The 17,509-nt window shown below is 38.9% G+C and overlaps 1 protein-coding gene across 1 annotated transcript in view; it reads left to right on the top strand.

Annotated features, from left to right (window-relative positions):
* Positions 1 to 14,253, top strand: part of LOC110054291 (NADPH--cytochrome P450 reductase-like) — a 43,436-nt gene extending 29,183 nt beyond the window's left edge. Inside the window, exons 12-16 of the mRNA XM_020760670.2 lie at positions 2,405 to 2,516; positions 4,721 to 4,873; positions 11,127 to 11,263; positions 11,552 to 11,643; positions 13,052 to 14,253. Of these exons, the coding sequence (XP_020616329.2) occupies positions 2,405 to 2,516; positions 4,721 to 4,873; positions 11,127 to 11,263; positions 11,552 to 11,643; positions 13,052 to 13,196 (639 nt within the window). The 3' untranslated portion in view covers positions 13,197 to 14,253. The remainder of the gene's footprint in view (positions 1 to 2,404; positions 2,517 to 4,720; positions 4,874 to 11,126; positions 11,264 to 11,551; positions 11,644 to 13,051) is intronic.
* Positions 14,254 to 17,509: the final 3,256 nt, after the last annotated feature.

The raw sequence follows: 17,509 nt of genomic DNA, 5'->3' as shown, positions 1-17,509 counted from the left end.
GCAAACATAAAATTCATATCTTCGAGCCAACGTGTAATGTTCTTTTTATTATATGGAGAAACCAATTCAACAAAAGCAAAAGGCGGGAATCGTGACTTCATTGAACGATACAACACTCACAAAGGTGACATACAGAAAATACGCCACTCGGGTCCCGGATGAAGTGGCGTATGGAATCCACGAGTGGTTTAGTTCCCAGTAAAACACTCTTCTCCATATAATAAACAGCGATACTTCACACCAAAAACGCCTAATAAGAGATTTATTATCCAACTGCTGTAGTCAATAAATTTATCAATGAAAGAGGGAGAGTCTGACAGCTTTGCATGCGTGTGCTGACCTGTACGGCAAACAGGTTTTCTACTGTACAAATATGGCAAACAGGTCTTCTACTGTACAATATCGCTGTATATTTGTACAGTTGGATATTAATACATGTATTTATTGGACCACAGGTGGCACAAGCCAAGGGTCTGTGTTGTTGCCAGTTATGTCTAAAGTGAATGCTCAGCTAATATGTATATTCATCTGCATTCCACTCAACCTTCCCACTGTGCATTCTACTATATAATAAAACAAAATGCTTAATATAAGGCATATGATATAGGATATTCACCTTCAATTCTTTCCTCTATTTTGTTGTAATATGTTATAAAATAATTATACAAGCTCCCTCAAGGCATACTAAGAAATATTGCACTAATCACTTGCATTTTCTTTGCATAAACTATCATACATAAAATGTAACAAGCAAACAGTGAAATGCCCTTTCACCTCAGGTAGACAACACAAAATTTGATAAGCAATAAACACTAATGCTTGACAACCAAACAGAGAGAACAATACTCTATTGTCCTAACCTATTGTAAAACCACTGACTCATTTACCGAACCATCCAGCCATTTGTAAGCCTGCTGACAGCTAAGATACATGTATATGTTCACAAAGACGCTTGATGCTTATTTATATGCCATCAACCTTAATGAACAAATTCACTGCCCAAATCACTTACTTTCTGCAAAGTTAAAAAAATTCAGTCTATAAAAATGCTGTGACAGGGTTCTGAGCCACCTATGAAGATACCATATTTTGTTCACCAGTAAGTGGGCTTTTCTGTGATATTAATATTTTTGTCACTCGATAAAGACTGGTAGTATCAAGCGATCAAAATTAATATAACTGCTGAAAGTGCCAGAAACTGTAGCTGGCTTCCTTAAGTTGCTAAAAATAAGTTCTTGTTAATCAGTGTTGGAAATTATCACTCACCGGCTCGCCAATGTGAGTGTAAAAAGCGTCAGGCAAGTACAAATCATCGATCACTTGCCCATTTGACGAGTACAATCTTCATTTTTGGGAAATTATTTTCCTATTTGATGACACTAGTATTTATTTTTCATTTTGGCAAGAATATCTTTTTCTTTTGAGATGTGCAAATAATTTGCCAATAATGCACAACACAGTGTTTCAAAAAAAGACAAAATGAAATACGGCTTTCTTCAGTGATAATTTAGTACATAACTGTTACACATGTACGAAGTGATACTGCTGGTCTCTAGTTGAGCTAACAGTAATTAGTGAAGATAGCACACCAGAGGAACAAGGATATTTGCTTGTTAAGAAATGAATCTCACAAAGATTTATTTTGAAATAGAAACTGCCTCAAAAAATTAAGTACTTTCGTTGTAATTTATCATTGAAGGAAAAAATATCAGTCTTCCACACGCTGACAAGTTGACTACTCCAAAATGTCATGATTGTAGGGATATGTGAATTCGGTAGTGCCAGCTCTCCATCTAGCTGTTTTCAGTTAAAACTACAGAAATCATTAATGTGGAAAATTTCCAAGGAGTGTCAATAGTTGATGATTAAAAGAAGGATAAAACAGTGAAATCCATCCGTGATCCTAAGGAGGCATCTCGTAAATGGACCAGAACAAGAAACATCAACATGAAATGGCACTTAAGCTGGGCCTTAGCTTCATGATTACGAGATACTGAACAATGCATAATTTGTGAATCACTGCGGAGATATTTTTGGAAGGGGAGGCATCTTTTCTGGGCAAGTGAAAATTACACTGGGAGAGTGGAGAGTCTGAATGGTGAGTGCTGTCAAAATTTAGTTTCCAGCACTTGTTTATTGGATGTCTTTATTGGGGGTAAAACAAGTACTTCCAAAGGGCATCAGCCAAAAATTGAAAACTCCCAGGTGGGGGAGGAGGAGGTAATGATTGTTGAATTCTCAGGGTATGGCAGGGGTGGGGTATTTTTTAAATTTCCAATGTCAAGGGTAGGTTAAAATATTTATTTCAACTGCCTTAGGGTTAGATATTTTATGGAAGCACCTATTCTAAAAAAAGCATATAGAGAGAATTGGGGTTAATGATTTTGTATTTGTAATACCGTAGATGCATCCCACTTCTATTCACATCACTGCAGTGCTTGTAAAGTGGAATACATCCACTGGTAGAGTGCAGAAAGGTGTTGCAACTAACTGGCTTGCTGAAAAGAATTCTAAAGGTACAGTGTACATCTTATTCAATAAAAACAATCAAACATTAAATGTAAATCTAGAGTTACACTGTATAATATGATGATGTGTTGCCCAACCAAATTTCAGTGTCCAAACCCTCACAAGTGACCTCAGATGTTTTTGGCTTGTGCACTGTCTTTTCATTGTGCACTGCTTACATAAATCATTCCGGATACTAGCATGATCCACCTTGACAACTGCTTACATCTATGGTTAGCACATCTCTTTTGTATCGATTTTTTCTCTGGCCAATCCTGCAAAGAGAAAAATTTTAAACTGATGATGTTGCTATTCAGAGATATGTGGAGTGTTCTGTTTTGTTTGTCATGCAGTTTAAAATTTTCTTGTGCTAGTAACAAAACATTTCAGTCACCAGAGGGATCTGTAGACATGTTTTTGAGAGGTATGTCTTTTTAAGTTACACTGCTTATGGATTACATACAATCCTGAGTTCAAAATACTTTTCATTACCTCTCATTTCTCGTAGGATATAATGTGCAGAATTGTAACGATAAACTTTGAGTAAGTCACCATTGTTTTAAATCAAAAGCAACCCTTGCTGAATGTTCTCCTACCTGTGGAGTGCCAAAGGTCTGGAATATGCTTCTATTTTAGATTAGGAATGGCATCATTGATAATGAAGCAGAGCTGAAATCTCACCTCCTTTGTCAGTCATATTAAATACAGCTTTTTTTTTCACAAGTAGGACCAGTCGAACAATGTTATAATTTATAATTTATTATATCCTTTGGTCCTTTGTTAAAGTGCTTACTTCTTGTCAAGTTATCAATGTAAATTGTGTGCCATTGTTGCAACTAATGACAGGTGACACTGGAGCTTAAATTGTAACGCACTGGTTATTAATTATTCACAAGGTTATCCATCAACCCATCCCTCCCTCCTTACCTGCACCCATCCCTCCCTCCCTCCCTCCTTACCCCCACCCATCCCTCCTTCCATCCATCCATCCCTCCCTCCCTCCCTCCATCTATCCATCCCTCCCTCCCTCCTTCTATCCATCCATCCCTCCCTCCCTCCCTCCATCCATCCATCCCTCCCTCCCTCCCTCCTTACCCCCACCCATCCCTCCTTCCATCCATCCCTCCCTCCCTCCCTCCCTCTCTCCATCCATCCCTCCCTCCATCTATCCATCCCTCCCTCCTTCCATCCATCCATCCCTCCATCCCTCCATCCATCCCTCCCTCCCTCCATCCCTCCCTCCCTCCATCTATCCATCCCTCCCTCCTTCCATCCATCCCTCCCTCCCTCCTTACCCCCACCCATCCCTCCTTCCATCCATCCCTCCCTCCCTCTCTCCATCCATCCCTCCCTCCATCCATCCATCCCTCCCTCCTTACCCCCACCGATCCCTCCTTCCATCCATCCCTCCCTCCCTCTCTCCATCCATCCATCCCTCCCTCCATCTATCCATCCCTCCCTCCCTCCTTCCATTCATCCATCCCTCCCTCCATCCATCCCTCCCTCCCTCTCTCCATCCATCCCTCCATCTATCCATCCCTCCCTCCTTCCATCCATCCCTCCCTCCCTCCATCCATCCATCCCTCCCTCCCTCCTTACCCCCACCCATCCCTCCTTCCATCCATCCATCCCTCCCTCCCTCTCTCCGTCCATCCCTCCCTCCCTCCATCTATCCATCCCTCCCTCCTTCCATCCATTCCTCCCTCCTTCCATCCATCCATCCCTCTCTCCCTCCATCCATCCCTCCCTCCATCCATCCATCCCTCCCTCCATCCATCCTTCCCTCCCTCCATCCATCTATCCCTCCTTCCTTCCTTCCTTCCATCCATCCATCCCTCTTTCCTTTCATTCATCCATCCTTCCTTCCATCCATCCCTCCTTCCTTCCTTCCATCCATGCATCCATCCATCCATCTATTTATCTATACATGTATCTATCTATCTACGAAATCAACACAGAAGATAACACAGCAACATTGTAGGTCAATGTTATAGACATCATTACAATAATATTTATAGCTCTAAAAACAAAATGTTTTCATTCCCTTAGAAATCCTTATAAATTATGATTTCTAAACTATGCCTGCATTCTCATGACCAGGGGATTAATTGATCAGAGAAAGAGGGAACCCTGATTAACCAGTGGGACTAAAAGTGATACTTCTATTGTCCTATGTCTTATGCACAATTTTTTGTTACGTTTGTTTTCACAGAAGGTGAAGTTTCCCGCATTCCGATCTTCGTTCGCAAAACCCAGTTCCGCCTTCCTTTCAAGTCAGTGACTCCTGTCATCATGGTAGGCCCAGGTACTGGCTTAGCACCCTTCAGAGGCTTTATACAGGATAGGCACATGCAGAAACGAAGTGGTCAGTAACTTGATGAAAGTATTATTGCTTCTCCATGGTTTTGGAATACAATACATGTAGGTTCTTTGATAATTGCAGCTCACAGATGATTCATTTTTTCCATACCACCACCATCACTTTTAATAGATGTTTCCATTCAGCTATGTTGTGTTTGCTTGAATGGGTGGTAATATCCTGATCTATTTAAAAAGCATTTTCGGTTTGTTTCATTAATCAAGTCTTTCAACTGCCTTCTGACGTGATTGAAAAAATAATAAGAAAAGACAAAACATAAGTACACAGTGTCCACATGTGTCTACTCATTGAAATTAATAGTTAACTAACTCAAATTTAAAATTAGGGTGGGAAAAGAAATATTTCCATGCAGACTGATTAACTCCTCAATTCCCTCTAGTCCCTTCTCTCTATTTAGTACGTCACTTGCAGTTATGTAACACGTTGTTTTAGACATTGTTTTAGTCAAACAATCAGTCACCACTCACAACCTCAGACAACAAGAAAAGGAGGACAAGTGCTACCTTTTTCAACCCAAAACTTATATTTTTAATGTGGAAAATCCAAGTTGTAGGTATGAATGAGAGATTCACTCCATTCTTCCTTTGCTTCTTCACTCCTTCGTTCCTTCACTTCCTGTTAGACTTTTTGTTAGGCTTTCACCATCATAGCCAAGTTCAAGTTAATTTGATGTGTATGCAAGACACCTTCATCAACGATTGATTGGTTTTAATAATTTACATATAGTAAGGCTAACAAAACTGCTTGGTAATGCTTGAGTTGAATTCAAAACCACTCAGAACAAGTCAAAATAGTGTGGGGCCCTGGTGGGAGACTCCAATATTAAGTGGATAGGGCTGCTCAGCGGAAATTTTGAAAAGGACCCCTAAGGGGTACCAAGATCCTGTTTAGTGGGCATGGCTTGAAAATGTTAGGTTACATTTTGCTTTTCTGCTCTGAAGAGCAGATTTGCACATTGTCATCATTTGACTACAACTACCAGAATTCCTTTCGTTTTTTATTTAAATTTTGAATTCCCAGTGGGGTTTCAATGACAATTGCCCTAATTAGCATAACAAACAGAAAGAGTGAAGGATTCTGGTAGTTGTAGTCAAATGACACCATCATGCAAATCGCCTATTGCCAGAAAAACATTCAAAGCAAGTTTTTGTTTCACAACAAAGCAAAGAAGTTTGTCTCACTTCAATTTTTGAAAGCAATAATTTTGTCTTCATTTCCAATAAGGACAAAATGTTGATTTCACGTCAGTGTGCAACCTCAAAGATGCTTTTTTTTCACTTAAGAAACAGTTGAATGTTGATTTTACGTCAATGCCCAAGCTCAGAGATGTTGATGTCACTTGAAAAATGATAAAATGTTGATTTCACGTCAGTGTGCAACCTCAAAGATGCTTTTGAAATGTTGATTTAATGTCAATGCGCAAACTCAGAGATGTTTATTTCACTTACAAAAGAAAGTTAACTGTTGATTTCACGTCAGCGTGTGACGTCCATACATACCTACTGCATCCAAATCTTCAACAAACCAACAAAAACACTGCAACAAGAATTTCCTGTTCACAAGTTTCGACCTTCTAAAGACTATCAGTGTAGCATTATTTACATAATCCCCTATGCATCGTGTCAATGGAATTTGAGAAGAAAAGAACATATCAGAAATACAAAACAATGTGTTAAAGGTTCCAACATTGTAAAACATGCTCAGACTTTTGATCATGTAATTGACTTTGACAACTCTACGATCACTGACAAAGGAAACAGTCGCACCGGAGAGACACTGGAATCATGGCACATGGCCAAAACTGTTGAGGCAATATAACATTCGTGTAAAAAAACAAAAAGAAATAAAACTTCTCCAACTTAAATCTATGCATGTTAAAATTTACCTAAGGATGGTGTATCAGTAGGGAAAACCAGCAGGTGTTACATTAGTCGCATCTGTTGTTCCGATGTGATGATTTTCCTGGTTTGCCCAAGACAATATAACATTCTTTAATAAAAGGATGGTTCTATTTGGGCGCCAAATGAAGGCTGTTGTTTACTCACTGTCTTATACCATGCTCTAGAAAAATGGTAAGCATGAGCGTAATTTTTGGGTAGCAAGAACTAGAACTTGGGTCACAACGGTTGGTAAATGTCATTTTATGGGCATTTTGCTGCTCCCCACTCTTGTGCAATGTTGACAAAAAGCTTTCATCTAACACAAGTTTGCATTATACCATTTTCCAATATTCAAAGGGGGAAAGGGTATTACCCCCATGTTAACAAGAAAAGCATTGAAGTTGGGCAACGTTTCTCACCGGAGACGGCATCAAATGTTCACAAAAAAGAATTTAGAATTCCAAATATCATACCAGACTATAAAAAGTGAAAATTAGGAAACATTTTGTACTTCCAAGCTTCTGATTTCGTGCCAACAGCCGGCAATTAAAAGCAGAATTCTCAAGTTAAATATTATATGAGGCCAAAGCAACTTAAACATTCTCTTTTTTAACCCGTAAGCAATCTATTTAAACAATAGAGTGTTTCTGTCGAGGAACTATTGGCTGATAGTTGCCCCTTGGAAATTTGATGTTCTTAAAACAAATATTTGCCCAAGAAGTGAAGCTTCAAGGGCAAATATGCTAGTTTTAAAAACATCAAATTTCCAAGGGGCAACTACCGGTATCAGACCGATAGTTTTGAGACATAAACACTCTATTGTCTTTATTGTTAACCACTAAATTTTCTTCCTTGCATCAGTTCAAAAATCATATTGAATTATTTTCAACTTTTCTGGATGAAAGCCGTGAAAGCCAAATTTAAAATTTGAAAAAGAAAACAGACAAAAATCCTCTTAATACAATTTCAATTGTTTATTTTCCATAAGCACGCTTGTTTACAGAAATATTTTCACGGATGAGTACTATCCATCTGGGTATTTTCCTCGGACGGGCACCATGGGCTGATAGTGTCTCTCTGTGGATGAACACTAAATATCGCTTCGCATGATCAATTTAAACCAATAAAAATCTGAGAAAATTTAGTGGTGAACTATAAAGGGTTTTAGTGGTCGTGCAGATTATGCAAATGACGTCCTTCCATCATCTGCAAGCTTTTTGGAGTAATTCCATTGACCAGTAGATAAAGCTCCCGAAATCACTGTATTATTGCAGGCACGTGTATCATTTTACATTACTAGGTCTAGCTGCGATTGTTGCACTAAAAATGGAAACTTGCTTTGTTTGCTTTTTGGGTATAGTTCATTAAACATTTCTAGTCCAATAAATTCTAATCTTTAATTAACAGTTAATTCTAAATAACACCAAATGTTGGCTTTTGTAATATGTATTGGGAACGTTTTAGATGACAGAGGTGAAGTTGTTCGAAGCTGCTATTTTAAATTTCTGCTCCGAAGTTTGAAGTTTAGTAAAAATTGACAAGAGGCAATCCTCTCTACATATTGGTTGTACTACTACTGGAGGGTTGAGCTCCTGGAATTAAATTTCAGAAATCAAATGGAACAGTTTCGTTGAGGCCACCATAGCATTTGTCGAATAAGTCTCTAATAAAGAACACTGTGGTCTCGCGAGCCTCCAAAAGGCTCATGATTACGCCAGATTATAAGTTTCACCCGTGGGCATGGAATCCACTGCAAGAAAATCCTGCTCAGTCTTTGAGGACAAACTCACAGAAATCGCATTGGAAGACGAACCCCACATAGCAGGAGCGAAGAGAACTAGAGAGAACTTCACGAATTGAAATGCAATCCAAGCATTAAAATTTTGCCCATAGACAAAAATTTTTGGCTTTGTTCAAGCTGATACACTTTGATACTCAAACAAGTTGATGAGCTATCGTATCACAAAGTCACACAACAGCTCTCACGAAAAGCTTTATATATCTATTTGTAGTAGATTCAATCATCACAACACGATCGCATGTGCACAGTTTGATTTTGAGGTCGTTTCAATCAACAAAAAATCGATTCACACTACAATATTGTAAGGTGAATTTAACTGAAAAAAAACCTCAAATAGGACTCCTCTGTTCCCTGCATACTAGCCACCCTGATGCAAAAAGCTTTATATGTCTATTTATAGTAGATTTAATCATCACGGTACGATTGCATGTGTACAGTTTGATTTTGAGGTCATTTGAATCAACAAAAAACTCAATTCCCTCTACTATTGTATGGCAAATTTAACTGGAAAAAGGGTCAAATAGGACTCCTCTGTTTCCTGTGTACTAGCCACCCTAAACGTCGGCATCTGAGATGTTTGCAGTTTAAGAGGTACTAGGGTATTGGGGTATTAGGTTATTGGTGTATAAGGTTATTAGAGTATACAGGTATTGGAGTATTACTGTATTTGGGTATTAGGTTATTAGGGTATTAGTTTATTAGTGTATTAGGGGATTAGGGGATTAGGGTGTTAGGGGGTTAGGGTGCTAGGGTGTTAAGCTGTTATGGTATTAGGGTGTTATGGTCTTAAAGTATTAGGGTATTAGGGTGTTAAGGTATTAGCCTGTTAGGGTATTAGGGTAATAGGGTATTAGGGCATAAGGGTATTAGGGTATTACGGTATTATGGTATTCAAGTATTGGGGTACCGGTATTAGGGTATCAGGGTATAATAGTGTTAGGATGTTTGGGTTTTAGGGTATAAGGATATTAGGGAGTTAGGGTGTATGGGTATTAGGGTATTCAGGTGCTAGGGCGTTGGGTGTTAGGGTCTTAAGATAGTAGGGTGTTAAAGCGTTAGGGTATTAGGGTATTAGGATAATAGACTGTTAGGGTATTTGGGTATTGGGGTATTGATGTATTTGGATATTAGGGTATAAGAGAAATTCCCCAATACCCTAATACCCTAATACCCTAATACCCCAAAACACCAATACCCTAATACCCTAACGCCCTAATACTCCAATACCCTAACACCCTAATACCCTAACACTCTAACACCCTAATACCCTAATAACATAAAACCCTAATACCCTTATACCCTAAAACCCCAATACCCTAATACCCTAATACCCCAATACCCCAGTACCCCAATACCCCAAAACCCTAATACCCTAATACCCTAATAACGTAATTAAGGTATTACAATTATAATCGTATCTATAACAAAATTGTCTATCATAGTTGTCCCGTAATCGGCGCATGATCACGTAGGTGTCCAATTAAAGGTATCCACTTTGAACTTTTTGAAATTGGAACCCTGTAATTGGATACCCACGTGATTCGCATGTCAATTATGCATGCTTTAATGGCTTCCTTCTCAATGTTTCCCACAGTTTTTAAAACTTTTGAAAAGCACTACAACGTTTTTCACTCGAAGTTCTAATTACTAATTCCGAAATTTGTTATAGATACGATTAATTAGTAAATGGACCAAGTGGAGTACAATTCAGGAAGTAATCGTGCTCATAATTTCAAATCAGCCTCACGCTTCACGCTTGTCCGATTTTAAAATTACTCACACGATTACTCCTTGAACTGTACTCCACTCGGTCTAATTACTATTACTATTAAGTTTTTGCAAATTTTCCAATACAATTTGTGCATGGGCCCACTCAATTTACAGCTATTGTGAATATGTGTTAACCTCTAACTTATCGTGAAAATGAAGTTAAACTTGATTGATTGAAAATTAAACATTAAAGTTAAAAATGAAAATTGAAATTAAAATTGATTGATTGATTAATTGTTGACTGACTGACTGACTGATGGATAAATGGATGGGCGGACGGATGGAGGAACTGACTGACTGACTGATTGACAGACCGATGCACAGACGGACTGACTGACTTTTTACTGAGTGATAGATATCTACACTCCAGTTACAAGAAAAATCTTACCTCATCAGCTAGCACCAACAAAATGGCAAGAGTTCCCCAACTAACTAATTGGCTACATTTTAATGGCATTGTTTTGCAGGTTTTCAATGATTCGGTATCTTGTGCAGGTTTTCCTGCTTTGCTGACAAATGTTGAAGAAAATTCAAGTTTGGTTTGGGATACATTTATCAAGAGCGATTAATCTTTTTAGTCATAAGCTGAAGCAATAAGTTTCAAATATTCACAAAATCAGCGAATATATTACAGGCCATTTCTTAGCACTTATTTAACCTGAAAATCTTAGTCTCTTTCATTTTTTTTCAGGATAATTCAGTTTTATCCCAATGACAAGTATAAAATGTAAGTCATACGTGTACCTACTCTGGACTTATTTTTAAAGTGGCGCTCCTTTCCTTTTAGGCAAAGCTGTCGGTGAGATGATTTTGTTTTTTGGTTGTCGCAAGAAGAGCGAGGACTACATTTATGAGGATGAACTGCTGTCATATTCACAAGATGGTACCATTCAACAGTTGCATGTTGCTTTTTCAAGAGACCAAGTAAGATATTATTGGGATTCTAGAGATTTTGAGACTCTAGAGATCTACTAGACGTTATTGCACAGCTTTCTTTCTTATTTGTTTCTCAATCAAAACCATTTAGGAAGACTACAGCTCTCTCAACATTTTAGTGAGGGTAGCACTTTTTGAAATTGCTTTCTTGAGCATTGTTCATGTTTGAGAATTTCTTTTTCTTTTTCTTCTTCTTTCTTCTTTCGTCTTCCTTCTTCTTCTTTGTTCTTCTTTCTTTCTCTCTTTTTTTTTACTTTTTCTTTTTCTTTTCTTTAGAAAGAGAAGATCTATGTGACCAATCTCATGGCAGAGAATGAGCAGTCCATCTGGAATGTATTGGATAGCGGAGGCCACATTTATGTTTGCGGGTAAGAAGCTTTTCTTTGATTGCAGTCACATTCGTCTCCTCGTGTTGGACAGATCGAGGACTTAAAAATTGAAGTAAATAGGATTGTTTCTCCGATGTTCAATCGTGATTTGTGCCAAGTCTTGCAGTTAACATTTTTGTTTACGTCGAAGTGAAACTGTGCTTGTTGCAAGCGGTTCCATTGAAATTCGTAAAAACAAAGCTACTGATCGAATTGTCAAATTCTAACCTTGTAAAAATTAGGCTTGATATTACACGTCTCAAGGTGAAACGAATTTTTTTGCTGTACATCGTAACCAAAAAGACTTGTTAGATTAACCTAATCCCAACTGTTGAGAGTGTACTGAATGCGACTGAATGCTGCTACATCCAGAGGCTTTTAATTCACAGTAAAATAACTCCCGCCTTGCGTGCTTATGTTTTCTCTAAGTTATTGCTTTCAAAGCCGTTCAGTTCAAACCTGGCGCACGCGTGCGTTTGACATTTCTGGCAGAAAAAGCTGTTTGCGTAATTCTTTGACTCTGTTTTGAATGTTTACATTTTACGTTGTTTTACTGTGTAACAAAAAGCTTGAAAAGTTGCTAAAGTTGGAAATTTTGGAGCGGTCCGCACTCGGGGTCCAGATAGGGAAATCCTTACCGGTGAATTGCGCGCGATTAACCAATCAGATTCAAGGATTTAGGATTTCGGACAGCTGATAAGCTGGAGGAAAAAATAATGATTATTAATTAGCAAATTTCGTTTCTTATTTGTTTATTTATTTATTTATTTATTTGTTTTAGTTTTTTTTTTACCATTATTTGGTCATACATTAATGTAGCGAAATAAGCCAATTTCTTTGTATTAAAATTCTAGCTTGGCTCCGGGGCAAAAATAAAACAAAAGGTATTTTAAAATTATTCATCCCTCGATGCGATTTCTATTGTTTTATTTTCCTAAGCTTCGAAGTTAAGTTAGAATTTTGATATATCGTAGACTGCGAGCAGTCTGTCTTTTGCTCGAAATCCCGTGAGGAAGAACGCAAAACTAGCAAGGGTGCGACCGTGACTGCGAGCGTGACATCCGAACGGCGGAGCCTTCAACCGCGAGTCGCTCCTCTTCTGGCACCTGCGCTACTTGCGGCTCTTGGCTTTGCATGTCACGCTCTTTACCGCTGACTTGTGTTGCGTTCTTTTGTTTTGTTCTTCCCCACGGAATTTCGAGCAAAAGAGAGACTGCTTGCAGTCTAACATATCGAGATTGGCCTGGTGTTAGTATCCTTCAGAACTTTCGTGCAACAACATATTGCCAGTGTTATTGAAACGTATACTACCGAGAACTTCTTGACAACGCCAATACCTTGAATTTATGATTGCTGAAAGCTATTGTGGTGGTTACAACAGTCTGACCAACAAACTTGTTTATTTTAGTGACGCTCGCAACATGGCACGTGACGCACATACCCTACTGGTGTGCATCGTCAAGAAAAATGGCGGCCTCTCTGAGAATGAAGCCACAGATTACGTCAAGAAACTCAGTGCCAAAGGAAGATATTCAGTTGATGTCTGGAGCTAAAGAATGTATACCTGGAGATTGCCAATGAAACTTACTTCAGTTTTAGCACTTTTCAGTTGTTTTTTAATAGACATTTTTTATTGTAGAGAAAGATATAAGGAAATTTCATTTCCAATGGTCTTTCATAATTGGTAGTTGCCTTTTTAGATACTAATACTTCTTCTTATTGAAAATCTCGTTTCTTGGTTCTCGTACAATGTTCACGTGTTGTAACGTGAAAGGCGCGAAACAAATAAGATAATATAACTGTTTAGGAGAAAATACAGAGGTTTACATGAAAAAATTTTAATTGTTCGTTAGCAAGTTCTTTTTTGTGCGAACTGTACATGACCATGTACGTGTAGGAATATTTTCATTGACACGTGTCTCGTAATTGTTTACGGCTATCATTCTCGTTCCCAGAGCTTCGTAACGACAGTTTAAAACGAGTTGCACTGGGGACGAGAATGCAGGGTAATGACAAGTCAAGCAAAGACGCTTGACTAGGAGTGACATTGACCATGCGTAAGTTACTCAATGTGATGTCTGTATTTCCCAATGTATACGTCTATGGTGTTCTTACGAGAATACGTCAATGGAGATGGAGTTTTTAACGTAGAAATGTATCCCAACTCAATCCCAGCTGAAAGGATCTTTATTGAAAAGAGCAGGAAAAGGTACATCTTGATACTTGGCAGTGGACGCCAAGTTTGATTAAAACCATTTTGTGGAATTGTCCATGCATACCATATTTCTTAAGCTTTCAGTTTAGGAGTTTGCTGTAGGCTCTGTGGGAAATCTTCTGACCAGTTTTTGGAAGGTCATAGGTCCATTTCCTCTGGGCACAATTCTAATTGGCGTTTTCTTTTTCTTTTGGGGTGGAGCATTTTGTTTTATTTTGTTTTGGTTTCTTTAAGATTAACCGTTTTGCATAGATACTTCCTTTACATGTTCTGTAAATTTGGTTTTAGGAATGCATATTCCCTACAAAATCTTTAATTAGTGTTTAATTGGTGTGCATGTATCTTGATGTGTAATAAGATCATTCATTGACAAATCAAACATCGAATAATCGCCATTGTTTCTCATGTGTTTTGTCGTTATATAAACAATACAACGTATTCACAAAGCCGGCCCTCCTGGGGCGAGCGAGCGGTCAAACGCGAAAACGAGGCGTTGTAGGATACAAATTACAGGTGATCGGAGAAGTGAGTGGGTTAATATATCTGTTTTGCTTTGTGAGGATGATATTCCTGGCTCATCTCTAGCTGGCAGAAACCCAGCAGAGCTAAATACTGAAGGGTTACGTTTTTGACTCAAATGCAGAAACGATTCAGCGAAAGGACTGCGGACAAAAGCTCAACTTGTTAAGTGGTAAGCACTTGAATTATTCCAGCGATCGAACGGGCGCTTGGATGTTTATACTGTTTATGCTAGGTCGAAACTTATTTTAAATTTTTGTTTGTTATATTTTTAGTGTTAAAGAATACATTAGTCAAAAACTAATTAGTTAATCCTACAACGCCTCGTTTTCGCGTTTGACTGCTCGCTCGCCCCAGGAGGGCCGCTTTTTGTGAATACGGTGTATGTCGGTCAGATTTGGGGAACGTACTGTCGAACCTGTACATAACGCTCTACTGAGCGGCCTGTTTTCAAATCAAACCATTTTGCATACAGACACTATTTGTTACCCATATTATGCGGGCACCCTGTAGCAGTCTTGCGTTTTTTTTTTCTCTAAAACTTCTTTATCAGTTTAACAACCCCGTTTTATGCTTGGGTCGGAAAAACAGTTTTGGGATCGACAAAAATTGTTCTTAGGGTCATAAAAACGGTTTTTGGCTTCGAATCAAACGGGTTTTGGTTTCGTAAAAAAGCCGCTTTTGATGTCGGAAAAATCGGTTCAGGAATTAGAAAAAACGGGGTCGGGGGATCGACAACCGGTTTCGTTGTTGGAAAAAAATGGGTTTGTTTGTTTGGTTCTTACATTCGTGAAAAAAAAATTGTTTTAGGGTTTTGATGAACTGGTTTCGGAGTTGTAAACAAAAGTGGTTTGGTCTTTTTACGCAACCTAAACTGATTTTTTTTAGCATTCCGAAACCGGTTTTGTTGAATCCCAAATCTTTTTTCTTACCAAGCCCAAACAGTTTTTTCCCGATCCTACAACCGTGGCAAGCTTTCAGCTCCGGCTGCTGCCGCTGCCGCTACCGCTGCGGACAAGGATCCCCCCTAGGCCCTGAGATTAGCGATGTTATACCCAACTTCAAACTATTGTCACGGCTACCGTAAGTTGTCGAGAGTTAAAAACACGTTATTTGGCTCGAAAGAGCATCTTTGAGCCGACACTGATGAAAGTTTGCTGATGCGGAGACCCGGGCGGCTGATCGCTTCTCGAAGCCATTCAACCGAGGCTGATTGAGATCGTATGATACCTCATATGAAAAGTTGATTTTGGCTTAAAACCTCTTCATCACTTCAAACCATTGTTAGGGCTACTATAAATTGTAGGGAGTGGAAACCACGCTCTTTGGCCCAAAAGCGCGTCTTTGAGCAATACATGACATGAAATGTCGATTTTGACTTATTAAAGCACTCCAAACCACCGTCACGGCTACTATAAGTTGTAGAAAGTTGAAAACAAGCTACTTGGCTCGAAAGCGCGTCTTTGAGCAATACCTCGGCACATGAAATGTCGATTATGGGTCAAGAGGTCCCAATTGCTCCAAACCTCAATCACGACTACTATAAGTTGTAGAGACAGTTGAAAACACGCTATTTGGCTCGATAGCTATCCTTTCAGCAATACCTCACAAGAAATGTCTATTTGGATTGTTAAAAACCTCCAAAACGTTCTATTACCTCGCTACGGGTACTATAAGTTGTTAAGAGTTGTTAAAAAACGCGCTATTTGGCTCGAAATCGTTTTCCTCAGCAAAACCTCACATGAAATGAAGATTTTCGGATCGCACGCCCGAATCGCTCCAAAACGTAGTTACGGCTACTAAATGTTATCAGGAGGGCTCCTGATGTTATATAGAGTTGAAAACGTGCAGTTTTGCTTGAAAGCGTATCCCTGAGCAAAACCTCACAAGAAATGAAGATTCACTCTTTATACCACCGAATTGCTCAAAATCGTGGTAACGACTACAATGAAGACGTGCTATTTGGCTCGAAGGCGAGGACCGGGGGTACTCCCTTATATGGTATGTGCGGCGGGATTGGGTACGGTAGGGTTTTTGAGGTTCTTGATCCTTAAATTTACTGGCCAATAATCCGTAGCCCTTCTCTAAAAACTCCTACTAATCCATAATTCTAAAACCCTAACAGGGCCTCCCACTGATTAAAACTGTACACAACTCACCCATGACATCATAATCTTCAAGAATTTGGGACACTATTAAAAAATTCCAGTTTCAAGGCTAATAGCTCGTATGTAGTATACGAATTACCATAAAAGGTAAAATCAAAGTGAAAGGCATAAATTTTGTTACTAAGGATTCAAACAACGAATTGTTGCACAATTAGAGACATTGCATGTAAAACCCAAAGTCAAGAGACATGGTTATAGGATAAAAACAGATACATTCGCAACTACAAAGAACTTGATGGTCCAGAAGATTGATCAGTGATGCTGTAGTCACCCCCTAGACTGATTTAAGGTAGCTGATAACGGTTTCAAGCCATTTTCAGCCATTCTTGCTTGATCGACCGTTGTTACGTCTCGTTTTTAGTCGCTACGGGAATTGTACACTACGCATTGTTGATTAATTAGAGGTGGTTTTGGTTCACGCATCTTGAGATCTTCACAGATTTTGCGACTCTTGAATACTGGTTGAAGAGTGTGATCGATTTTCTTGCTCAGGTCAGATAGTTGTTTTTTCACTGCATCGGGCGACGTTTGATCATTAAATGGCAATACAAGAGTCGCAAGAGTCGCAAGAGTGGCAAGAGTCGCAAAATCTGTGAAGATGTCGAGATGCCTGAACCAAAACCACCTCTACTGTAATTAATCAACAATGCGTAGTGTACAATTACCAATGTGATCTGTGCGATGCAGAGTATGTCGGGTATACCAGCCGGCATTTGCACCAACGTATCGATTAACACAGGTTCTCCGCAATCCGAAAGCATTTAAAGAACGATCACGGCCTTTATGACATCGACGACCTTGCCAATAATTTTTCCGTCCTAAAGAAATCCAACGGAAAACTGGATTGTTTGATTTACCAAATGCTGTTTATTAGACAGAAGAAACCTAGCCTGAACACGCAATAGGATTCCATCCGCACGAACATATTTGTTTAGACAAATATGTTAATGAACAATCACACCTC

Source organism: Orbicella faveolata, unplaced genomic scaffold (genome assembly GCF_042242905.1).
Source record: "Orbicella faveolata isolate gen_17 unplaced genomic scaffold, um_ofav_v1 contig_47, whole genome shotgun sequence".
Lineage (NCBI taxonomy): Eukaryota > Metazoa > Cnidaria > Anthozoa > Scleractinia > Merulinidae > Orbicella > Orbicella faveolata.
This window is presented reverse-complemented; position numbering and strand designations above follow the sequence as displayed.